The sequence below is a fragment of the Choloepus didactylus genome, chromosome 6 (genome assembly GCF_015220235.1).
Source record: "Choloepus didactylus isolate mChoDid1 chromosome 6, mChoDid1.pri, whole genome shotgun sequence".
Lineage (NCBI taxonomy): Eukaryota > Metazoa > Chordata > Mammalia > Pilosa > Megalonychidae > Choloepus > Choloepus didactylus.
The window spans coordinates 109,736,343-109,762,699 of NC_051312.1; the positions used below are offsets into that span (position 1 = coordinate 109,736,343).

The 26,357-nt window shown below is 39.0% G+C and overlaps 1 protein-coding gene across 1 annotated transcript in view; it reads left to right on the top strand.

Moving 5' to 3' along the window:
* HEPHL1 (hephaestin like 1) overlaps positions 1-26,357 on the top strand; it is a 103,538-nt gene that overhangs the window by 50,541 nt on the left and 26,640 nt on the right. The window contains exons 3-9 of the mRNA XM_037838719.1: positions 11,224-11,436; positions 12,268-12,447; positions 14,631-14,885; positions 18,159-18,327; positions 20,676-20,815; positions 20,969-21,100; positions 22,639-22,850. Coding sequence (XP_037694647.1) covers positions 11,224-11,436; positions 12,268-12,447; positions 14,631-14,885; positions 18,159-18,327; positions 20,676-20,815; positions 20,969-21,100; positions 22,639-22,850 — 1,301 coding nt within the window. The remainder of the gene's footprint in view (positions 1-11,223; positions 11,437-12,267; positions 12,448-14,630; positions 14,886-18,158; positions 18,328-20,675; positions 20,816-20,968; positions 21,101-22,638; positions 22,851-26,357) is intronic.

Here is a 26,357-nt window from a genome sequence, read left to right on the forward strand (position 1 = left end):
TTACTCTAAGATGCCCAATACAGAAAGCCTCAAAGACTTGCAATTTGGGCCGGTCAAGACAAGAGCAGAACTAAGAGGGCTCTGAGACAAAAGGCAATAATCCAGTGGCTGAGAATACTCACTAAACACCACAACGTCCCAAGAAAAGGGGGGTGTCCACTCACAGGCATCATCCTGGTGGACAGGAAACACTCCTGCCCGTCCCCAGCCCCATAGCCCAGAGCTGCCCCAGACAACCCAGTGTGATGGAAGTGCGTCAAATAACAGGCACACACCACAAAACTGGCTGTGGACATTAGCCTTCCCTACACCCTCAGCTGGTTGTCCCAGAGCTGGGAAGGTGGAGCAGTGTGAATTAACAAAACCCCATTCAGCCATCATTTCAGCAGACTATGAGCCTCCCTACACAGCCCAGCAGCCCAGAACCGCCCTGGGGGGACAGCACTCACCTGTGACATAGCACAGTCATCCCTCAACAGAGGACCAGGGGGTGCACGGCCTGAAAGAGGGACCCACTCGCAAGTCTCAGGAGCCATACGCCAATACCAAGGACTTGTGGGTCAGTGGCAGAGACAAACTGTGGCAGGACTGAACTGAAGGATTAGATTATTGCAGCAGCTTTAAAACTCCAGGAACACCAGGGAGATTTGATTGTTAGAGCCACCCCCCCTCCCTGACTGCCCAGACACACACCCCATATACAGGGCAGGCAACACCAACTACACACGCAAGCTTGATACACCAATTGGACCCCACAAGACTCACTCCCCCACTCAACACAAAGGCAAAGCAGGGGAGAACTGGCTTGTGGAGAACAGGTGGCTCGTGGACACCTCCTGCTGGTTAGTTAGAGAAAGTGTACTCCACGAAGCTGTAGATCTGATAAAGTAGAGATAAGGACTTCAATTGGTCTACAAATCCTAAAAGAACCCTATCAAGTTAAGCAAATGCCAAGAGGCCAAAAACAACAGAAAATTCTAAAGCATATGAAAAAAACAAACGATATGGATAACCCAAGCCCAAGCACCCAAATCAAAAGATCAGAAGAGACACAGTCCCTAGAGCAACTAATCAAAGAACTAAAGATGAACAATGAGACCATAGTACGAGATACATAGGATATCACGAAGACCCTAGAAGAGCATATAGAAGACATTGCAAGACTAACTTAAAAAAAGATGATCTTATGGAAATTAAAGAAACTGTTGACCAAATTAAAAAGATTCTGGATACTCATAGTACAAGACTAGAGGAAGTTGAACAACGAATCAGTGACCTGGAAGATGACAGAATGGAAAATGAAAGCACAAAAGAAAGAATGGGGAAAAAAATTGAAAAAATCGAAATGGACCTCAGGGATATGATAGATAATATAAAACATCTGAATATAAGACTCATTGGTGTTCCAGAAGGGGAAGAAAAAAGTAAAGGTCTAGGAAGAGTATTCAAAGAAATTGTTGGGGAAAACTTCCCAAATCTTCTGAATACCATAAATACACAAACCATAAATGCCCAGCGAACTCCAAATAGAATAAATCCAAATAAACCCACTCTGAGACATATTCTGATCACACTGTCAAACATGGAAGAGAAGGAGCAAGTTCTGAAAGCAGCAGGAAGAAAGCAATTCACCACATACAAAGGAAACAGCATAAGACTAAGTAGTGACTACTCAGCAGCCACCATGGAGACGAGAAGGCAGTGGCATGATATATTTAAAATTCTGAGTGAGAAAAATTTCCAGCCAAGAATACTTTATCCAGCAAAGCTCTCCTTCAAATTTGAGGGAGAGCTTAAAGTTTTCACAGACAAACAAATGCTGAGAGAATTTGCTAACAAGAGACCTGCCCTACTGGAGATACTAAAGGGAGCCCTACAGACAGAGAAACAAAGAAAGGAGAGAGAGAATTGGAGAAAGGTTCAGTACTAAAGAGATTCGGTATGGGTACAATAAAGGATATTAATAGAGAGAGGGGAAAAATATATATGACAAACATAAACCAAAGGATAAGATGGCTGATTCAAGAAATGCGTTCACAGTTATAGCATTAAATGTAAATGGATTAAACTCCCCAATTAAAAGATATAGATTCGCAGAATGGATTAAAAAAAATGAACCATGAATATGCTGCATACAAGAGACTCATCTTAGACACAGGTACACAAAGAAATTGAAAGTGAAAGGATGGAAAAAAATATTTCATACAAACTACAGCCAAAAGAAAGCAGGTGTAGCAATATTAATCTCAGATAAAATAGACTTTAAATGCAGGGATGTTTTGAGAGACAAAGAAGACAAAGTTCATATGCTGGGACAAACAGAGACAAACATACTAATAAAAGGGACAATTCAACAAGAAGAAATAACAATCATAAATGTTTGTGCACCCAGTCAAGGTGCTGCAAAATACATGAGAGAAACACTGGCAAAACTATAGGAAGCAATTGATGTTTCCACAATAATTGTGGGAGACTTCAACACATCACTCTCTCCTATCAAGAGATCAACCAGACAGAAGACCAATAAGGAAACTGAAAACCTAAACAATCTGATAAATGAATTAGATTTAACAGACATATATAGAACATTACATCCCAAATCACCGGGATACACATACTTCTCTAGTGCTCATGGGACTTTCTCCAGAATAGCTCATATGCTGGGACATAAAACAAGGCTCAATAAATTTAAAAAGATTGAAATTATTCAAAGCACATTCTCTGACCACAGTGGAATACAATTAGAAGTCAATAACCATCACAGACTTAGAAAATTCACAAATACCTGGAGGTTAAACAACACACTCCTGAACAATCAGTGGGTTAAAGAAGAAATAGCAAGAGAAATTGCTAACTATATAGAGACGAATGAAAATGAGAACACAGCATACCAAAACCTATGGGATGCAGCAAAAGCAGTACTGAGGGGGAAATTTATAGCACTAAACGCATATATTAACAAGGAAGAAGGAGCCAAAATCAAAGAACTAATGGAACCACTGAAGAAGCTAGAAAATGAACAGCAAACCAATCCTAAACCAAGTAGAAGAAAAGAAATAACAAGGATTAAAGCAGAAATAAATGACATAGAGAACCAAAAAAAAATAGAGAGGATAAATATCACCAAAAGTTGGTTCTTTGAGAAGATCAACAAGATTGACAAGCCCGAAGCTAGACTGACAAAATCAAAAAGAGAGAAGACCCATATAAACAAAATAATGAATGAGAAAGGTGACATTACTATGGATCCCGAAGAAATTCAAAAAATTATAAGAAGGTACTATGAACAACTGTATGGCAACAAACTGGATAATGTAGAGGAAATGGACAATTTCCTGGAAACATACGAACAACCTAGACTGACCAGAGAAGAAACAGAAGACCTCAAACAACCCATCACAAGCAAAGAGATCCAATCAGTCATCAAAAATCTTCCCACAAATAAATGCCCAGGGCCAGATGGCTTCACAGGGGAATTCTACCAAACTTTCCAGAAAGAACTGACACCAATCTTACTTAAACTCTTTCAAAACATTGAAGAAAATGGAACACTACCTAACTCATTTTATGAAGCTAACATCAGTCTCGTACCAAAACCAGGCAAAGATGCTACAAAAAGGGAAAACTACCGGCCAATCTCCCTAATGAATATAGATGCAAAAATCCTCAACAAAATACTTGCAAATCGAATCCAAAGACACATTAAAAAATCATATACCATGACCAAGTGTGGTTCATTCCAGGCATGCAAGGATGGTTCAACATAAGAAAATCAATCAATGTATTACAACACATTAAAAATTCAAAAGGGAAAAATCAAATGATCATCTCAATAGATGCTGAAAAAGCATTTGACAAAATCCAACATCCGTTTTTGATAAAAACACTTCAGAAGGTAGGAATTGAAGGAAACTTCCTCAATATGATAAAGAGCATTTATAAAAAACCCACAGCCAGCATAGTACTCAATGGTGAGATACTGAAAGCCTTCCTTCTAAGATCAGGAACAAGACAAGGATGCCCACTATCACCATTGTTATTCAACACTGTGCTGGAAATGCTAGCCAGGGCAATCTGGCAAGACAAAGAAATAAAAGGCATCCAAATTGGAAAAGAAGAAGTAAAACTGTCATTGTTTGCAGACGATATGATCTTATATCTGGAAAACCCTGAGAAATCGACGATACAGCTACTAGAGCTAATAAAGAAATTTAGCAAAGTAGCAGAATACAAGATTAATGCACATAAGTCAGTAATGTTTCTATATGCTAGAAATGAACAAACTGAAGAAACACTCAAGAAAAAGATACCATTTTCAATAGCAACTAAAGAAATCAAGTACCTAGGAATAAACTTAACTAAAGATGTAGAAGACCTATACAAAGAAAACTACATAACTCTACTGAAAGAAACAGAAGGGGACCTTAAAAGATGGAAAAATATTCCATTTTCATGGATAGGAAGGCTAAATGTCATTGAGATGTCAATTCTACCCAAACTCATCTACAGATTCAATGCAATCCCAATCAAAATTCCAGCAACCTACTTTGCAGACTTGGAAAAGCTAGTTATCAAATTTATTTGGAAAGGGAATATGCCTCGAATTGCTAAAGACACTCTAAAAAAGAAAAACGAAGTGGGAAGACTTACACTCCCTGACTTTGAAGCTCATTATAAAGCCACAGTTTTCAAAACAGCATGGTACTGGCACAAATATAGACATATAGATCAATGGAATTGTATTGAGAATTCGGAGATAGACCCCGAGATCTGTGGCGGACTGATCTTTGATAAGGCCCCCAAAGTCACTGAACTGGGTCATAATGGACTTTTCAACAAATGGGCCTGGGAGAGTTGGATATCCATATCCAGAAGAATGAAAGAGGACCCCTACCTCACCCTCTAGACAAAAATTAACTCAAAATGGACCAAAGATCTCAATATAAAAGAAAGTACCATAAAACTCCTAGAAGATAATGTAGGAAAACATCTTCAAGACCTTGTATTGGGCAGTCACTTCCTAGACTTTACACCCAAAGCATAAGCAACAAAAGAAAAAATAGATAAATGGGAACTCCTCAAGCATAGACGTTTCTATACCTCAAAGGAATTTGTCAAAAAGGTAAAGAGGCAGCCAACTCAATGGGAAAAAATTTTTGGAAACCATGTATCTGACAAAAGACTGATATCTTGCATATATAAAGAAATCCTACAACTCAATGACAGTAGTACAGACAGCCCAATTATAAAATGGGCAAAAGATATGAAAAGACAGTTCTCTGAAGAGGAAATACAAATGGCCAAGAAACACATGAAAAAATGTTCAGCTTCACTAGCTATTAGAGAGATGCAAATTAAGACCACAATGAGATACCATCTCACACCAATTAGAATGGCTGCCATTAAACAAACAGGAAACTACAAATGCTGGAGGGGATGTGGAGAAATTGGAACTCTTATTCATTGTTGGTGGGACTGTATAATGGTTCAGCCACTCTGGAAGTCAGTCTGGCAGTTCTTTAGAAAACTAGATACAGAGTTACTGTTCGATCCAGCGATTGCACTTCTCGGTATATACCCGGAAGATCGGAAAGCAGTGACACAAACGGATATCTGCATGCCAATGTTCATAGCAGCATTATTCACAATTGCCAAGAGATGGAAACAACCCAAATGTCCTTCAACAGATGAGTGGATAAATAAAATGTGGTATATACACACGATGGAATACTACGCGGCAGTAAGAAGGAACGATCTCGTGAAACATATGACAACATGGATGAGCCTTGAAGACATAATGCTGAGCGAAATAAGCCAGGCACAAAAAGAGAAATATTATATGCTACCACTAATGTGAACTTTGAATAATGTAAAACAAATGGTTTATACTTTAGAATGTAGGGGAACTAGCAATAGAGAGCAATTAAGGAAGGGGTAGCAATAATCCAAGAAGAACAGATAAGCCATCATGGGTAAATTTAATGTTCTGGGAATGCCCAGGAATGACTATGGTCTGTTAATTTCTGATGGGTATAGTAGGAACAAGTTCACAGAAATGTTGCTATATTAGGGAACTTTCTTGGGATAGAGTAGGAACATGTTGGAAGTAAAGTAGTTATCTTAGGTTAGTTGTCTTTTTCTTACTCCCTTGTTATGGTCTCTTTGAAATGTTCTTTTATTGTATGTTTTTTTTTTTAATTTTTTTTTAATTTTTTTATTTTTCATACAGTTGATTTAAAAAAAAAAATAGTCAAAAAAAACAAGGAAGAAAATATGTAGAGCCCCCTTGAGGAGCCTGTGGAGAATGCAGGGGTATTGGCCTACCCCACATCGATGGTTGCTAACATGACCACAGACATAGGGGACTGGTGGTTTGATGGGTTCAGCCCTCTACCACAGATTTTACCATTGGGAAGACGGTTGCTGCAAAGGAGAGGCTAGGCCTCCCTATAGTTGTGCCTAAGAGCCTCCTCCCGAATGCCTCTTTGTTGCTCAGATGTGGCCCTCTCTCTCTACCTAAGCAAACTTGAAAGGTGAAATCACTGCCCTCCCCACTACGTGGGATCAGACACCCAGGGGAGTGAATCTCCCTGGCAACGTGGGATATGACTCCCGGGGAGGAATGTAGACCGGCATCGTGGGACGGAGAACATCTTCTTGACCAAAAGGGGGATGTGAAAGGAAATGAAATAAGCTTCAGTAGCAGAGAGGTTCCAAAAGGAGCCGAGAGGTCACTCTGGTGGGCACTCTTACGTACAATTTAGACAACCCTTTTTAGGTTCTAAAGAATTGGGGTAGCTGGTGGTGGATACCTGAAACTATCAAACTACAGCCCAGAACCCATGAATCTCAAAGACAATTGTATAAAAATGTAGCTTATGAGGGGGGACAGTGGAATTGGGAAAGCCATAAGGACCACACTCCCCTTTGTCTAGTTTATGGATAGATGAGTAGAAAAATAGGGGAAGGAAACAAACAAACAGACTAAGGTACCCAGTGTTCTTTTTTACTTTAATTGCTCTTTTTCACTTTAATTATTATTCTTGTTATTTTTGTGTGTGTGCTAATGAAGGTGTCAGGGATTGATTTAGGTGATGAATGTACAAGTATGTAATGGTACTGTGAACAGTCGATTGTATGATTTGTTTTGTATGACTGCATGGTATGTGAATATATCTCAGTAAAATGAAGATTTAAAAAAAAAAAAAAAAGAATGAATCTGGCAGCCACACGGGACAGATACTTTGGAGAACAGGCCAATTATCTGGGTGTCCTTTATAATTTGAAGTTTCTGAATTCACTCACAGATAAGCCACTTGAAGAGGAGCTGGCAATGTGAACAAAATACACAGATGGCCACTGAAGAGACAAGAGGGAGGGAGGCAGGGAGGGGAGAGAGAAGAGAATTTGCTTGTGGTTTCATTCAAGGGGACAGATCTGTAAGCTGACACATCCCTCTTTTTAAAAGGCCCCTGGAGAAGTATGGTCAAGCTTCATCACAAGTAAACAAATCATACAATCGTTCTCAAAGAGATGACAAATAATGAGCCAACAATAATTTGGGGTTGCTGCATACTGGAGGGACGAGGAGGGACGAGGAGGGACGAGGGTTCTCTGTAAAACACCAGTTCTCAAAAGTACAGAAGGCTGTGATGCTTGCTTGGGCAGGAACTGAGAACTTGGGCAGGAACTGAGCCTGGACTTTAAAACCAAGCTTTAACCATGTCCCCCCTGGAGGTCATCCTTGTTGATCAGTGTCCCCGAGAAATGAAATCTCAGGTTCTCTCACATCTGGGAGCCCTGAACTATACTGACTTCCACCTTCAATTAGCTGCTTGATTTTGGAGGAGAAGGACAATGGGGATCATTTATCCTTGTGACTTTTATGCAGCAGTCCTTTTATATTTAAGCTACAACAGTGATCAGAGGAAAAACCACCTTTTCCCACAGTGAGAACCTTGGACAAGCCCTGCTTTCTTTAATGATAAGGTGATGAAGAATCTCAGACTTTTAAGACTTTCACAGACTGGATTAGGTTGGAGATATGACACACAAGGAATGAGAACTATGCACACAGATGTAGATGGTGTCTACATTCTTTGTATAAACAGATATAAGGTGACCATCAACAGTAAAGGGTCTAATATTACCATTAAGGATTAATAAATGTTGAATATTAAAAAAAAATAAATAAAAAATAAAACAGGTACAAAGGAGATGTTCTGCCCACTTGTCTCTCCTCCCTCCATGCAGACCCTTCACCTTGCATGGTACAGATCTCCTGTGGGGGTATCCCACATATTTTAACCCCAAATTACACTGGACACATCACCTTGTTTGATTCTCTACTTATCCCATATGTATATAATACATTTATCCCTTCCACATCGTGACTTTCCCTATCATGCTTTTGATATATCACACGTAAACATAAGAAATTAAATGGAAATTGCGGGGGAGGGGGTCGGTTTGCAGAAGCCGCAGACAAAGTGTGAAGAAATCCGCAAAGCCATTGCTGCAGCTATACAAGCAACTGCAAAGCATTTGCATAAACCATGAAATCTGCATCTCTCACTCATAGAAAATGCAACATTCTTTTGGGTGAAGCATTGTTATGGAAAAAAAAAAAGGCATTCTGGTTGACTCTGGCATCATATGAGAAAAGGCCAAGTCCTTATATGATTCCCTAAAGGAAAATGAAGGTGAAGGGTCTACCCCTACGGATCTTCAGGTCAGCAAAGGCTGGTTTATAAAAGAGGTTTAGGCTACGTCTGCTGATCAAGAGGCAGCTAGGGAGTTTCCTGAAACCCTGGAGAAAAAAATTTTATGTGGATTTTCCAGATTGGGAGGTTCTGCGGCCCTAACCCCCATGATGTGGAAGGGATAACTATGTCCTTGGGCTGCCCAACAGAGCCGCAAGCTCCTTGAAGGCAGGACACGTCTTACACTCCCTTCCTATCGCGCATGAGCTCTTACACAGGTGCTGGTGCTGAAACTGTAACAAGTGCCCTCCCGCCACCAAAGTGCTCATTATTTCTTCTGCTGCTTCTCTTTCTCTTCTTTTTTTTTTTTTTATTTAAACTTTTTTATTTTGAAATAATTTCAAACTTACAGGACAGTTGCAAAAATAATACAAAACCTGTACAGAGAACTCCAACATACCCCTTCTCAGATTCCCAGATCCACCAATTTTAACATTTTGCCACATTTGCCATATCATTCTATCCATCTATCAATCAATTCATCCATCATCTATCTATCTGCCTACATATCTGCACATCTGTTTATCTATTTATTTATCTATTTTCTGAACATTTGAGATTAGATTGTATACATCGTGCTCCTTGAACACTTAATACTTCCATGTACATTTCCTAAGAACAAGGATATTCACTTAAGTACTGTTATCAAATTCAAGAAATTTAATATTGCTATAAAACTTTGAGTCTTTATTCCAATTATTTTCATATGTCCCAATAATGTTCTTTTGAATTTTTTCACCTGCATTATTAGATCCTGTTCAGGGTCATGTATTGCATTTAATTGTTGCTGTCTCTTTAGTTGCTCTTTTGTTTTTAGTTGTAGAAACATACACACACACACACACACACATATAACATAAACTTTCCCATCTCAAGTATACCATTCAGTAGGTTTAATAACATTCACAGTGTTGTACTGCCGTCATCACCATCCATCACCAGGACTTTCCCATCACCCAAATAAAAACTGTACACTCATACATTAATTCCTCACCCCCCTCACTCCCCACAACCTGTAATCTACTTTCTGTCTCTCTGGGTTTGCACATTCTAGCTATTTCATATATGTGAAAACATACAATCTGTCCCTTTTTGTCTGATTTATTCCATACCTGATGTCTTCAAGGTTCATACATGTAGTGGCAAGTATCAGAACTTCATTCATTTTTAAGGCTGACTAATATTCCACTGTATGTTTACACTACATTTTGTTTATCCGTTCATCTGCTGATGGGCATTTGGGTTGCTTTCACCTTTTAGCTATTGTTAATAATGCTGCTATGAACATTGGTGTACAAATATTTGTTCAAGTCCCTGCTTTCAATTCTTTTGGAAATCTACCCAGAAAAGGGATTGCTAGTTGTGTGGTAGTTCTATTTTTAACTTTCTGAGAAACCACCAAACTGTTTTCCGTGGCAGCTGCACCATTTTACACTCCCCCCAACAATGTACGAGACTTCCTAGTTCTCTATATCCTCACAAGCACTTGTTATTTTCCATTTTTTAATAATAGCCATTCTAGTGGGGTATGAGCTAGTGTCTCATTATGGTTTCAATTTTCATTTCCCTAATGGCTAATGATGTTGAGCATCTTTTCATGTGCATATTGGCCATTTACATCTTCTTTAGAGAAATGTCTATACAAGTCCTTTCCCTATTTTTAAGTTGGGTTGTCTTTTTGTTGCTGAGTTGTAGGAATTCTTTATAGATTCTGGATATTAACCCTTATCAGATATATGGTTTCCAAGTATTTTCTCCCATTCTTTTTGTTTGTTTTTTCAATTTCTTAATGTCCTTAGATTCACAAAAGTTTTTAATTTTGAGGGAGTCCAATTTATCCAGTTTTTCTTCTATTGCCCGTGCTTTTGGTACAAAGTCTAAGAATCCAATTCCTAATATAAGGTCCCAAAGATATTTCCCTACATTTTCTTCTAAGAGTTTTATAGTTTTAGTTTTTATATTCAGGTTGTTGATCTATTTTTGAGTTAATTTTTTATATGATGTGAAGTAGGGGTCTACTTTCACTCTTTTGCATATGAATATCCAGTTTTATCAGCACCATTTGTTGAAGAGACTGGTCTGTCCCCATTGAGTGGACTTGGCTCCCTTGTCAAAAATCTCCAAGTCTTCTGGAGTTGATGTTAGTGAAGTGAATTGAAATTTTCCGGATTGACACAGGAGACATATCAGAAGAAATCCTTATTATAAGCATTTATGAAGTACCTGGTTCTGTGCAAGACACTTCATATACATTGCCCATTTAATTCTCACAGCCCTGTGGGGCAGGTATCAACATTCCAGTTTTACTGATAGAAAACCGAAGCACTAAGAGTTAAGTAACTTGCCTCAAGTCTCATGGCAATACATTTTAATTTTATTATGTTCCATTCCAAAGCTCAGGCCCTTTCCACAGTAGCATGTGAGTTCTATGTTTTAACTATATTTTATCTTTTCTTTGTAGGAGCCCTTTACCCAGATGGAACATCTGGAAAGAACAAGGATGATGACAAGGTTCCTCCTGGCCAAAACTACACCTATGTCTGGCCAGTGAGGGAAGAATATGCACCTACCCCAGCAGACACCAACTGCCTGACCTGGGTGTACCATTCGCACATCGATGCCCCTAAGGACATCTGCTCTGGGCTAATTGGCCCACTGCTGGTGTGTAAGGAAGGTAAGGTATTAAGCCAATTCCTAGGTAACCTTCTGGTGTGTTGAAAAGTATATGTAAAATTCAGGTCTTGTTTCGCCTATCTCCCTTGCTACGTACAAAACGTGCCATTTCTTCCAAACTTTCTTTAAGATTAGGGAAATTCTTCTAACATGGAAGATTAACCTGAACCATAGGAAGATTAATATGACCCTCTAGAGCTATGAGAATTAGATGGAACAGTGGATACATAGGAGCAGTAATTTTCCTTTTAAGAATCAGCATTCTGTAACTTATATACCTTTATTAAATAGAGAGATTCCATATGAATAGCTGTTCACACCACACACAGAAAAGTGAAAAAAAAATTTAGTCACATGATCAGGGATGCTTTTTTTTTTTTAATTTTTCCAAGTTGTTTTATTAAAATTATTTGGCAATTTAGGTAGCAGTACAAAGTCTTTGTGACTACTGGACACATTAGACATGAGTTGTTTTGATTTGTTGAAGGGTTGGGTGCATGTACTTTCTAAATGGCAAAGTGGATCAGGGATGCTTTTGCTTCATTATTTCATCCAAATAATCAGTTTGCTACTTTTTTCCCTATTAATTTATTTTTTGTATCGGAGCCAGCTTTCCAAGTGTGTGGTTGTGAAGATTTCTGTTTTATGACTTTCCTCTTCTATGGTTTTATCATTTCCATTAAAGCCCTTGGTTGCGTTTGTGTTCTGGGTTACCCTCATATAGTCTCTGACAAACTTCAACCTTACCTGACACTGTTGGCAGGAAGCAAAGCTCACCTTGGTTTAGTTCCCCTTGAAGTTTTTTATCTGCTTTTCTGAATGTGTCTGATAGGCATCCTGAATAAATATTCAGGGACAAGGACTGATGTGGACCGAGAGTTTGTTATAATGTTTACTCTGGTGGATGAGAACCAAAGCTGGTACCTTAATGAAAACATCAGACATTTCTGCGATGACCCTGATTCGGTTGACAAAGAAGATGCTGTTTTCCAGAGGAGTAACAAAATGCATGGTGAGTGTCTCCCACATATTGACAAATACATACCTAATCTGTATTTGTGTAGCTCATAATACAAGGGATACAAAATACACAGAAATGTTGAACCTAATTTTCTAAGATTTATAACTTAGTGATGAGAAGGGTTAGAAAATGATATAGGACATGACACGTCAAAGCCTAAAGCAATCTAAGAAGGGACAAGACAGTAAATATGTATTAAATTGTGTATAAAGTGTGGATAAAACTGTGGTACAGAAAATGGAAGGATTCATGTATAATCAGGATAGAATCAGGACACGAGAGGAGCCCAGAAAGTGGGTGGGTTTAGATTGACAGAAAGGAGAAAAGAGAATGAAATAATCATCTTTTAATAATCCTGTGTTTTACAACCTCTTGCTTGATCTAATAGCAATTTTTGAATGATTGCTAAGTGTTAAGAACTGTGCTAGGTATAGAGTGAGCTTGTTAGCTTTCCCAATTCTTTAAATCAACAAAATTTATTAAGCATCCACTATGTGCCAGACCCTGGCATCATTGAAAACAGTGAATTTCTATAGTTATTCTGTCAGTTGACACACAACACTTACCCAACCCTGTTTTGGGGAGCAGTGGCTTAATGCAGACTTTCAGGATGTAGAAATTACATCCTGGAAAGTTGTATACCCCATTTTGTTCTTTGCCAAATCTCCTCCAAGTTTTGCTTGTCTGTCTCTCAGAATCATCCTACCTGAGACAGCCTCAATGTAGTCATAAAATCATAAAGGAGAGGCAAGGGGCTAAAGATCATCTGACACCCCCCATTTTACAGATGAAGAAACTGAGGTCAAGAGGCCATCAATGACTTGTCTATAGTCAAAATGATAATTAGTGCCAGTGTGCAGGCATGATTCCCAGTATGCTATTTCCATGATGTTGCACGCCCTCTCTTTTCCTCTAGTGATATTTTAGCCACCTTGGGTCAGTGGGTGCTTGGAAAATATTTTAGGAGAGAAGGAAATAAGGAAGGGCAGAAGAGGAGAAGGAAGAGAGGAAGGGAAAAAATGAAGGGTAGAGTAAAAAAGGCCTAAATTCAAATCCTTGCTGTGACTGCTTACTCTTTATCTCTGTTCTTTACAAAATAGGCATTTTGATCTTTTTATCTCAAAAATTACTGACAACTACTAATTATGGTGGTGTCTCAGGTGCCCCCATAAATCCTCTTAAATTCTTTCAGAGTGAAAAATGTCCAACAAAAAGGAATGGATTATATAAGCAAATATAGGCTACATTTAAAATAAAAACCAGCTTGTACTCAACAGTAAATGTTTGCAGACAATCCTTCAGACTGGCAAAGGAAATCTAACAAGTATAGAAAAAAAATTAACAAGAAAAAAACAGCTTATAAAAGATGCTCAATTAATAAACGATTTATTGACTAATTTATTTAAATTTTACTTTTAATTGCTGAAATGATTTAGAATTAATTGTGCTGCCTAAATCATTATTATCTTAGTAATGATCACTTTTTAACTCAGTTTTTAATTTAAGAAGTGACATCTTAACTTTTAAAAGCTCTGAATCAAGTTTTTTTCTGCACTTTGGGTCAAGTCTGGCCTGCCATTTAAATGACTCAAAAGTATTAGATTCTGAACTTATGGCAGAAGTTCAATCAGTAAGATTCTGCCCTAGCAAGAATCTGTTTTTCCTTCTTGTTTTTAAAGTAACAAAATATATGCATGTCTTCTAATTGGTTCATTTCCTCTCCATCTTGCTTACAGGTTTTCATTACTTAAATTAAGTATCTACTACTGTTGCCACTGCTCTGCTAGGTCCTAATTGCTTTAAGATTGAGTAAGACAAAGTTTCTAGCCCCAAGGAACTCAGAGTCTACTGGAGACAGCAGATATGCAAATAAAGGATTACACTGAGCAGTAACTGAGCCATCCCAGAAGTATGAGCAGCCTGTGTTTACTCTGACCAAACTGTTGTGCTCACACAGCAGCTCCAAGGCTGTTTTGAGTGTGTGGTGACCTTACTTTTACTTACGGAAAAATATTTTTTGAAGGGAACCATGATCTTCTGCACCAAAGCCTTACAGCCAATGATCTGAGCTGGTTTTCCAACTGTGCTACATTATTTATTGCCAAAATAGACCTTATGGTCCCTCTTGCCTCTGCAAGGGAGTCTCTTCTACTAGTGTGTTTCTCTTTTTTCAGCCCTCAATGGATACGTCTTTGGAAACTTCCCCGAACCTGAGATGTGCGTTGGTGACTCTGTGTCCTGGCACCTGTTTGGAATGGGGAATGAGATAGACATCCATTCCATCTATTTTTATGGGAACACCTTCGTCAGCAGAGGGCATCGCACTGATGTTGTCAACCTGTTCCCAGCCACCTTGCTGACATTAGAAATGATGGTCGAAAATCCTGGGAAGTGGATGATAACTTGCCAAGTCAGTGACCACCTACAAGGTAAAAAAACAAACAAACAAACAAGCAAACAAAACCCCACATATTGTATTAGTGTGGAGATGCTGAGAATGGTATAATTAAACCACACAGTCAATAGTAATCATTCAGTGCCTGCTGTTACATAGATTCTTGGCTGGGGGACTTACAAATACACATTAAATATACAGGAAAATGTACATTTATTTGGCATTCTTCCAACAGATACTTATTAACCACCTCCCTATGAACAAGGTCGGGGCAGGGGTGATTGACATAATTTATAATAATATAATCTAGTAGTTAGACAAAGACATTTACAAAATGAATCAAATTTGAGGCAGAATGAGATAAATACTTTTTGGGTTCTATACTCATTTCTCTGGAGCAATCAGAGTCGTTTCCTAAAGGAGCTAGCTTCTGAGCTGAGCCTTGAAATCTGAGGATAAGTTGAATAGATGAAAAAGGAAAAGAAGGCCTTCCGGGTAGAGGAAGCATCATGAACTTGGAAAAACACATATTCTATTTTGAGGAACTGTAAGTAGCAAATAAATTTTTAATATTGGAAAGGACTTTATAGATAATCTGGACCAATGCCCTATCCAATTCTGTGTGTGTGTGTGTGTGTGTCCAGATTGGCATGACTCAAGTCCCATCCAATTCTTGAATTCCGTCTTAAACATTTCTTTTAATTGTAGCAGCCCATTTCTTCTCGGACTGCTGTATTAGAAAATTCTTCCTTATACTGAGACAAAACTCAATGACTTATAGTTTTCTTCATGGGCCATTGTAGGTGCACAATAAAAATTTGTTGAATTAAATGCCTGTTGCATGACTTAGTCCTGGTTCCTTGGGACTATACAGTCTTTATTTAGCTGGACCATGTCAGAGGAGTGATAAGAAAGGCACCACCTACAGAGGCAGGTTGGGCCCCATTGGGAGGGGCTTTGAAAGGCAAAGCTAAGGAGGTGGGACTGTGTTTGGAAGACAATTGGGATCCTTATAGATCCTCAGATATGCTAGTAGCATAATCAGTGCAGCAATTTGGGGAGATATGATGTGTCTGTGCAGAAAGGATTCAATGGAGAGATTCTGGGCACTGGGTGCTAGTTAAGCAGCACTGGCCACAATAGTGTTATGAGATGTCAAGGATCTGGTCAATGAGGGTGAAAACAAGAATGGGAAAAAAGATGTGTTAATGGGATAGACACAGAAGAAGAAATAGTGTTTGATTAAATTTGGAAACTGACTATCAACATACAGACACTAACAGTTACAGGGATCCACCTATCCTGGGCTGCTTGGGTGCACATTCTTGTTCCTGTCAATCTTAAATAGCTATACTTAGCATTAGTCAGCTGGGTTATTCCAATTACATTCAACTCAACAAGCATTTTTTGTTGATCAGTTAATATGTAGTGGACACTGTCCAGGGAATACAAAGATTAGTAAGACAAGGTTCCTATTTTAAAAGATTTCATACTGTCAAATTTGGTGAGAAACTGTACTTTTAAAATCAAGGCATTAGCAGCCATTTGAGACTAGTAAGACTGTCAAGTTTGACCAGTAGCTGTGGATTGTAAGTAGGTGTTTAGACAGTCACTGAAACACAGTATTCCCTGAATTGTCCATAACCTCAGGAAAAAAATTATTGTAGAAAAATTAGAAACTGCAAGTAACTGAATTTTTAAAACCAGTAATCCCATGCAGAAATAATGGTGTCACATTTTAGTGAATATCCTCCCACACTATTTTCTAAACCTTTCCAAATAAATTCTTCTGTAGTTTATAAAATGAAATCAGTCTGTGAATATTTCTGAAGCTTACTTTTTCTATTTATTAATATATCACAGGTACATTTCTATGTCAGTGAATATAGATCTATGTCATCATTTATGTTTCCAGTGTCCATTACAAGGAAATTATCATTTACTTAACCAACACTCTGTTGCTGAAAATTTATATTTCTCCCCTCCTCCATTATTTTTCTATTATAAATAATACTGATGAACATTAATTGACAGATATTTTTGCACTTTTGTTTGAATATTTCCTTAGGAGAAGTCCTAAATTTGGAATTCCAGGAACAAAGGATTTGATTTTTTTAAAAAAGCTTTGGAAATACAGTGCTGTTTCAGTTTGCTAAAGCTGCCAAAATGCAATATACTAGAAATGGATTGGCTTTTTCAATGAGGATTTATTGGGTTGCAAATTTACAGTTCTAAGGCCTGAAAATGTCCAAGTTAAGGTATCAAGAAGTAGATACCTTCTCTGAGGAAAGGCCGATGGCATCCAGGGTTCCTCTGTCAAATGGGAAGGCACATGGCTGGCTCTGCTGAACCTTCTCTCCCAGCTTAAGCTTCTGGATTCAGTGGCTTTCTCCAAAATGTCTCGTGGCTTCTGTTTCAGCTCCTGTGGGTCCTTGCTTGCTTCTCCTGGGGGCAAACTCTGCATTACATATCTTAGCTTCTCTCTTAGCCTCTCTGCTTATTTTTCCCAGGGTGTTTCTGTCTAAGCATCTCTGTTAGCTTCTCCTGATTCCTGTGGGTCCTCCTTAGCTTCTCTGGGGCAAACTCTGGGCTTCGTCTCTCAGCTTAGCATCTCCAAACGTCTTTGTGTCTGCATCTCCAAGCATCTGGGTCTGTGTCGGCTCTGAGCGCTCTCTCTCTCCCTGAGCTCTCTTAAGGACTCCAGTAAATTAATTAAGACCCACACTGAATGGACGGGATCACATCTCCATGGAAATAATCTAAACAAAATATCCCACCCACAATAGGTCTGCCCCTACAAGAGTGAATTGAAAGAAGATAGTTTTTTATGGGATATATAATAGATTCAAACCAGCACAATTGCCAAATTCCAATTTAGAAATTGTTACTCTTCCAGTAACATGCTCTTTCAGTGAGTGAGCATGCCTTTTTCCCTATCCCTCTGTAGATGCTGAGAACTGTCAGTTTTCTAATCTTTACTGATCTGATGAGTGAACATTATTGCTTTGATTACTATTAAGTTTGAACTTTTTCTTCCACATGATTTATATTGGCCAATTGTATTGGGAGATCTGCTTTTTACTTTATTTGTTAACAGTGATTTGCATATTAATCTTTTTTCATTTGTGTCACAAATCCACCATAAAACCGGCCATTTATCCTTTGCCTTTAAGTTTATAATCCTGTCCTGTTTTCTTTACAAACATTTTAAATGTTCATAAAGATACTTCTGTCAGTCTTTCCCCGTGTGGATTTTTCCTTTCATGAACATTTATAGCTTGGCTTGTGGTTTTCCTCTGTTCTGCAGCTGGGATGCTGGGACAATACAATGTTGGTACCTGCAAAGGTGATATTTCTCACCCCAAGATGAAGGGTCAGCGGAGGCACTACTTCATTGCTGCTGAAAAAATTCTTTGGGATTATGGTCCTCAAGGCTACAACAAATTCACTGGTCTGCCCCTAAATGCCTCTGGAAGGTAAGCACTCTTGTCTTTGCTGGTGTTTAAGTTTCATCTGCAAGGCTTCCTGTTAGGATTTCATTTGTACTCTAGGCACTGCGCTGATGAGCACTTACACTGCATGGATGGCATGATGACATGGCTCACACAGTTCTTAGCCCTGTGATGTCAGGCTAAGAGAGCTGGCAGAGTATTTATTGCTTTATGACTTGCTGGCTATATCAAAGGACTATTGGATTCATTCATTCATCCATCTGACATTTCTCTAGCACCTACTATATACAAACCATAGTGCTAAGTGCCCTGAGAAATACTAAGCTGACAGCCTTTCTGCACATGTGACAGACAGTCTTGAAGAGGGACTAAGACAGTACTTTCTTTTGGTGGAGATGGACTGGCCAATGAAAGGTACCCATTTTTGTTCAAGGGCACCCAGATGCTAGCTATGCCCTCTTTCCCCAGATGTCCTTTTTCTCCCTTTGCAGTAAAATGCCATTTATTATTCAAAGGCTAGCTCCAAAGTTCCCTCTTAAATGAAGCCTGCCCTGATCCAGTGAGTCATAATTAATCATTTTCTCCCTGGGCTCCCATAGCATATAGTATTTGTCAAATTGACTCTAAGAATTCATAAAGTAGTTGTGCCTCTCCTGACTTGTTATTATGGATTCATATGCAATGATGTCTGTAGCATTATCCTATGATCCTTTTTTTATTTGGGGGCTGTTTTAAAAATTCCCTTTGTGATCAATGATACCCTTTGTTTTTCTAAATGTAATTTTTATTCATTCATTCATTCTTCCACCAAATTGATGCACTTGAACCTTGCCTAAAGAATTTGATTGAACCATATGATAAACACTTTGATTTCAAAATTCTCCATTGACCAGCATTTCTTCATAAAGAGTAATGAGGATTAGCATTTAAAATGATGTCTTAGAGGTCTTTCAGAATTCTGAAGTATGAAAGATTAAACTATATTCAACCAATATTTAACATGATATGTGAAAGTACAGTATTTTAGGTGACATGAGGGATGCAAGGATGTTTTAGACAATATTCTCACCCTCGAATGGTAAACACAGAAGAAGAGAAGTAACTGTAGAAGTTATAAATAAGAGCAGTGGCCCAGAAAGTGAGTTCTCTGGGCATCCTGAGAGAGCTAAACTAGCCAAGAAAGACTTCACAGAGGAATTGGGACTCAATCAGGATTTTGAAGGATGTAACTGAGCAGAGAAGGGAGGAGGTTTTTATATTTTAGATGCAGGGGTTAATGCATAGCATGTACAGTACAGAGGAATGTGATTAGACCAGAATGACTGTAGTAGTGGATTTGCATAGGTGAATGGGCATTTGTATTGAATAACAGGGAGAGAATTTGGGTAAAGTAAATAAATTGTATATCAATTACAAAAGTCCTTTAATCCTTTATTAAGGAATTTAGAACTTTCTTTGATTAGCAGTTGGAAGTAATGGAAGGTTTTGAAACAGGTGAATGACAATGAAAATCACCTCTTTGCAAGATTAATCTTGTAATAATCTGTATGCTAAGGAAAAAAACTCAGTGAGCCAGTGTGAGGTAGAGAATGCTTGTGGGCAGTTAGGAGGTTCGGTAATGGTCCTAGCACAAGGGGATGAAGGCCTGAACTGGGGTTGTGGCAATGGAAAGAAAGGATAGGAAAAATAATGGAAGGATAAAAAAAAAAGTTACAAATCAAGAATGAACAAATTAAGGGGATAAGCTCCAAAGTGAAACCGAAGACTGTTCTATGTCTACATGACTGAGGGAGTGAGTGACGGTTACCATAAACAGAAATAAGATAGTATAGAGATAGTATTAGTCAGCATTTAAATTATTGTATTTCACGACTTTGAAATTTGGTATCTCATGTATTTAGTTTTATTATAACTCTCCATTAATTAAACCATTTGATTAACTGGACACTCCATTCCTTAATCATGCCAGATACCAAAGAGCTTACTATATGCAGAGACTTTTCATATTGACACCAGCAAGAGATAAGGGATGTTTATTCTGCAGAGAAACCAGTTAGCTCTTTGTTACTTTGTAGGACACCATTCTGGAATTCCAATATTGGTAAGTAAGGAGTTTGCCTGTGTCTTCTTCAAGTAATGGATTTCTGGGGAATAAAGTACAATGGCTAAGAGAGAAATGAGCTTCAGCATCAAGTTTCTGAAGACTTTTCACTCTGGTTGACTATTCCTTGGAACTTTGTTGAAGCCTGTGCTGAGTCTTTTCTGGGGACATGGTGGGTGAGTGGGTGAAGATAATGAAATGAAACTCCATAATTAAGACATTTGATGGATATGGAGAGATGTGTTCTCAGGTTCTTGTGTCTTTTTTACAGTGACTCGGAGCCCTACTTCACACAAGGGGACAACAGGATTGGAGGAAAATATTGGAAGGTTCAGTATATAGAGTATATTGATGCAACTTTTACTCAAAGAAAGAGACTCTCTAGGGCAGAAGCTCATCTTGGAATTCTTGGTACAGTAAAATCGCCTTTCATGTTCTGATCTGGGGGAGAGATTTTCACTGGGCATCTACATTTGTAGAGAATGATTCTTCTTCCCATGCGCCTATTCACTTATTTCTATCTCTTTTCATCCTCTTCTCCCATCTCTTCTCAATATTTCTCAGGCCCAGTCATAAAGGCAGAGGTGGGTGATACCTTGTTAGTGACCTTTGCCAACAAAGCCGACAAGGTCTACAGCATTTTACCCCATGGTGTGCTCTTTGACAAGGCATCTGATGCAGCCCCAAACATAGATGGTAAGTCTTAGCTGGTTCTTGCATGGGAAGGACATAAGATGTAGATGATGTAGCAAAGGGCTTAGAACTAGATAGACCTGATTAACTCCTAGTTCCTTTACTTACCTGCTCTGTGAGCTTGGGCAATCATCTAAACTTTCTGAACCTTACTCTTCTCAACTATCAAATACAGATAATAATGCCCACCTCACCGGGCTTTGGGGAGAGATGCAGAGAATTTAGGACAAGGTCTGGCCCACAGTAGATTCTTAGGAAGTGTTAATCTTTTCCTTTTCCCTCAATAATGTGGTATATCTCAAGGTGAGCTACTTTCACAATCACCCTTACTTCTCTAAGATGGAGGGTTTTTCTGCTGAAGATTGTGTGGGATATTGTGGCTGATGCCTGAGGGGAAAATCTGATTTCCAATGTTTGGTTTACATCAAAATTTTTGACATGGTCTTTACTCTGAATCTCTCAACAGATAATTCAAACCGTGTATTATGTGCTTATTGTCATATTAGCCTCTCCTGACCATGCAGTATGTAGCATAGACTCTCTCCTTATAAGAAAGAAAGCTTCCATTCTTGATACTGTTCTTGGGAAACTCCTGGTCTCCTTGGTGACCTTCCCCACCACTGCAACTGACATCATGGCTTCCTGGGTTACTTCTTCACGCCAAGTGTGACTCCAGACCCAGTCGAGAGCAGGCCTTGTGGAGATAGTGAGGGGACAGAGGTGAAAGGAATGGAGGTAGAATTCCCTTTCCCCAGGCCCATCCTCATCCTCTCCCGCTGCAGCTCCATCCCCTGTATCTGCTCACTCTCTCTTTATTTTTAGGTCAGAATGCTCAGAATGATTTTTTTGTGTGTCTATGCAAAAGGAATGCCAGGGACATTCCAAATATAAGCCAAAATGTTTATATTTTCTATTTTTCAACTCAACAAACTTATTTGGCATCTTTTTGCAAAGCAGTGGACAAGATACAACTCTAGCCTCCGTCTAGTGTAGTAGGAGAGATTCAGTTGTTCATTTGGCAGTACTGTGTGGGGGTTAAGTGCACAGGTTTTGAAATCAAATGTATCTGAGTTTGAACCCCTGGATTTGCCATTTGTCAGCTTTGTATTCTTAGACATTCACTTACCTCCTCTACCTTATAGTTTTTTGGGGTTGTTTCCTAGTTCACCTCTTAGATTGAAACCTCTCTAAAGATAGGGCTCTTGCTGAACTGTTGTGGGTTGTCATCTGCATAGCCAAGTATACTATAGTCCACATAAAAGGCACTCAGTATTTCATAGATTTGTATCTAATTGTTGAAAGAACATTTGCCACTCTTTTAATATTTGCCAACCTGATAATCTGAATAAGAAATAGTAGGCAATCTATGAGGAAGATAACCCTTTAAGTTTCTATCTCATAAAACAGCAGAATTTAACAGTAGCCTTCTCTGTTAGGATACTTAAGAGAGAACAACTGTCCTTGGTCAAAATATGACCTTATCTGACAAGTTGAATGTTGTTGGCTGTTGCTTTGAATAATTGTTTCATTTATCTCCTCAGGATTTCTGAAACCAGGGGCTCATGTAAAGCCAGGTGAAACTTTCACATACAGGTGGACAGTTCCTGAAAGTGTAAGCCCAACAGCTGCTGATCCCCCATGTCTGACCTATCTGTACTTCTCAGCGGTTGATGCAATCAAGGACACCAGCTCTGGCCTCGTAGGGCCTTTGCTAGTCTGTAAAAAGGACGTTCTCAATGCCGATGGGACGCAGGTAAGCCATCAAATGTCACCAAGTTCTTCTCAGGGTTGTATGTGGAAGAGAGCAGTAATATGGCTAGAGATTAGGTAGTGATAAAGAGTCGGTTACAAAAAGTGATTTCTCCTTCTTCCTCTTGAAATTGACTTCTACACAGTGTACTTTTTGTTGTTGTTGCTGGATTGTAAATTTAAGATCCGAATTTCTAAAGTAAGAGATGCCCACCCAGAAACCCAATAGTTTTGCTTGTTGCGGCTGGGATTCAGTGGGCCTCTTTCTTTGTGCATTGTTTTATTCTGGAATCTTCTCAGATCTGTACAGATCCTTTCCTCTAGGGTAGGGTTTCTCAACCCTGCTTGCCCTTTAGAGTCACCTGGATGCCTTCTACATGTCCTTGTATTCAGGTGCTCAGAACAATTAAATCAGAATCTCCAGATGATTCCACTGTGCAGCCAACTTGAGAACCATGGCTCTAGACTCAGAATCACTGTAAATTGGATGTGAATAACTATGGCTTGAAGGAACAATGAAGCCATGTAGATAATTTCTTTCAATTCCCAACTTGGAGCCCTGTATGTTTGCAATGATTATTGTGGCAAAGCACAGCATTTTAAGCTATGTCCACATGTTATTAAGTGCATTGATATAAAGAGGAAACTCCAGTCATTTAACAATGTGGAATTATTTCATCAATCAGAAATAGCAAGGAAATTTATTTATATAGTTTATTTTATAGCATTTGATCTTGTATGGATTCATTTCTGGGTTCAAAGGAAATCTGTAGGTTTGGAAGACACCAAGTATCTTGGTCCACTTCAGATTTTCATGTCCCTACATGAAGGACAAATCCCAAAAATGTCCACTGGAGGGGTAGGGTGCCATTGGCCCTCTGAATGGACCCTAAATAACAGGTGTGTAATATGACTAAATATTTATACATACCTCACAGAACAACAATTGTATAAGGCAAAGTAGAGTGATTATTCCTATTTTAAAGGAAACAGGCTCAGAGACATTGAGTGATATCCCAGAAAAAACACTCAGTGAATAGTGCAAGTCAGCAGTAGAACATGGGACTCCAATATCCAACTTTGTCCTTTTTCCAATGCACTACTCTCCTTTTTACCAGCTAAATACCTCAGCCAAGGAGATTGAGTGCCAGAAAACATTATAGGGTAGCTCTGATTTTGTCCCTATTACATCCACCAAATGCTAACTTCAAGGTTTGCTAGAAGCACCTTGTGGTCTATGGGAGTTGTTGCCTGAGCCAAGGGCTGTTCAGGGTCAGTCCACTTATACAAAATTCATGAAAAACATTCTAATTACTGGAAACACTCTTACCTGGGATTTGGTTGAGAGACGTATTCAGTTGGCCAGATAGAAAGTTATTTTCAGTGCATGAAATACTTATCTAACACCTACTCTGTGCCAGACTTCCTTCTTGGCGCTAGCAGATACTCAGGTGAAAGCATGGTCAGGCCTCTTTGAGGCAGGTAGAGAGATTAACATGTAAAGAGGTATTTGCATCTCTTTCTAGTAAATTGTTGTAAATTCTTCCAGTGGTGAATGGATGCCATTGAGTATGGCCAGATAATATAAGGCCTTTTTCTAATACTCATTACCCAACACAATAGTCATTTAATCAAACTTCCTGCTCCCACTCCCTTTCTCTATCATCTATTTCTGCCTACTTATCTCCATCCATCCATCCATTCATCTATCCATCCATCCATCCATCCATCCATGTCTATCTTAAGCTTTTTATTTAATTTCAGCCTTATGGAAAAGTTACAAAAGCAACTACAAAGAATTCCCATATACCCTTTATGCAGATTTCCCAAATATAAACATTTTACCTCTCTTGCTTTATTATTCTCTCTCTCTTTTTCTATGTTTTTTTTCTGAAACTTTTGAGAGTAAGTTGCAGACAAGATGTCTCTTCAGTGTGTGTTTCCTATAAAATAAGGATGCTCTTTGACATAAACACAGTATAATTATCAAAGTCAGGAAATTCACATCCATACAATGCTATTATCTGATTTACAAAATTAAAATTTTGCTGATTATCTTCTTAATGTCTTTTATAGGAAAAGAAAAACATTTTTTGTCTAGTCCGGGTTCTAATCCAGGACCATGGGTTGCATCTAGTTATTCCCGCCTCCTATTCCCTCTTTCCTCCATGATCTATTTCATCACAGGGCAGCAGCATGACTTTTCTGAAATGTAAAGAACTTCAGGTCACTTCCCTTTTGAAAACCCTGCAGTGGTTTCCTGTCAATCATACTTAGAATGAAATCTACACTTCTCAGCCTCTCCTGAGAGGGCCCTGTGTGCCCTGGCCTCTGACAGTTCTCTGATGTCATCCTCTCCCCACGCTCCCTTTTACTCACTCCACGTTAGCCTTTCTGACCCTCTACCTCTGGCTCTGGTCTCTAAACTAGGGTTCCCTCAGCCTGGAATGTACTTCTCCGTGACCTGGATCATCTTGTCACTCCTCAGAGAAGCCTCCCCTGATTCCCTCACTAAAGTTACTCTCTGTCACATCACCTAATGTTAATTCTCTGCATGTCACTTACCACTATTGGATATTTTCCATCTTTATTTATTTGCTTACGTGTGTAGTATGTTTCCTCCTATGAGACTGTAGTAAGTATCCTGGAGTAGGGACCTGTTTGACTTATCTTCATTTCCTAGAACAATGCCTGGAACATTGTTGACACTCAACAGATATTTATGGTTGCATAAATGAAATATAGGGTGAATGCTCTTATCCCTAAAGTTATATTAAGAAGTTTAGTTAACAGAAAGTACCATTATTACATACATCTCAAACTTTAAGTGAGTGGTCTGCAAAATAGACACTGAAGATTTCCAGGACAACCTCAACTGCGAAACTCATTTCTCTTGTCCACGTTTAAGCACTCAGAGTTGTGTGATGGTTTATGGTTGAGTCCTCCAAGTCTCGCTGCTGTGTGGGAGCTTGGAATGTACTGATTAAGATGCGCTTCACAAGCATGGACCGCTGCTCAGGCTCAGATGCTCGTGTTGTGACCTGCTCCCAGTGAGACCTGCTTGTGGGAGGCTCTCCATCAGCACTCCACACCCAGGTGTCAGGGCCCTGTCACCGTCCTTCTCACCTTTTCCTTAGCCATTTTCCCAGCCTCGGAGACTCATCATTTCCCCAGTTATCCTCCAGATACCTCTCAAGTGATGAAGACTTCCTACTCAACCCCTTTCCCTGGTTCATTCTTGTACTATGGACAGTTGCAATCACAGCTTATAATAAGAGTTAACTTTGACTGCATACTTAGTGTTTGCTAGGCATTGCTTTGAATGCTTTTCCTGTATTATCTAATTTAATTTTCATACACACAGAAAAACATGAGATGGGGACTATATTATCCTCATTTTGCAAATGAGAGAATTAGAGCTTAGAGAGGGTAAATCACTTGCTCCAGGTTTCACTGCAGGTAAGCCAATGCAATGACATTAGAATCTAGTCTGTCTGCTCCCAGAGCCCAC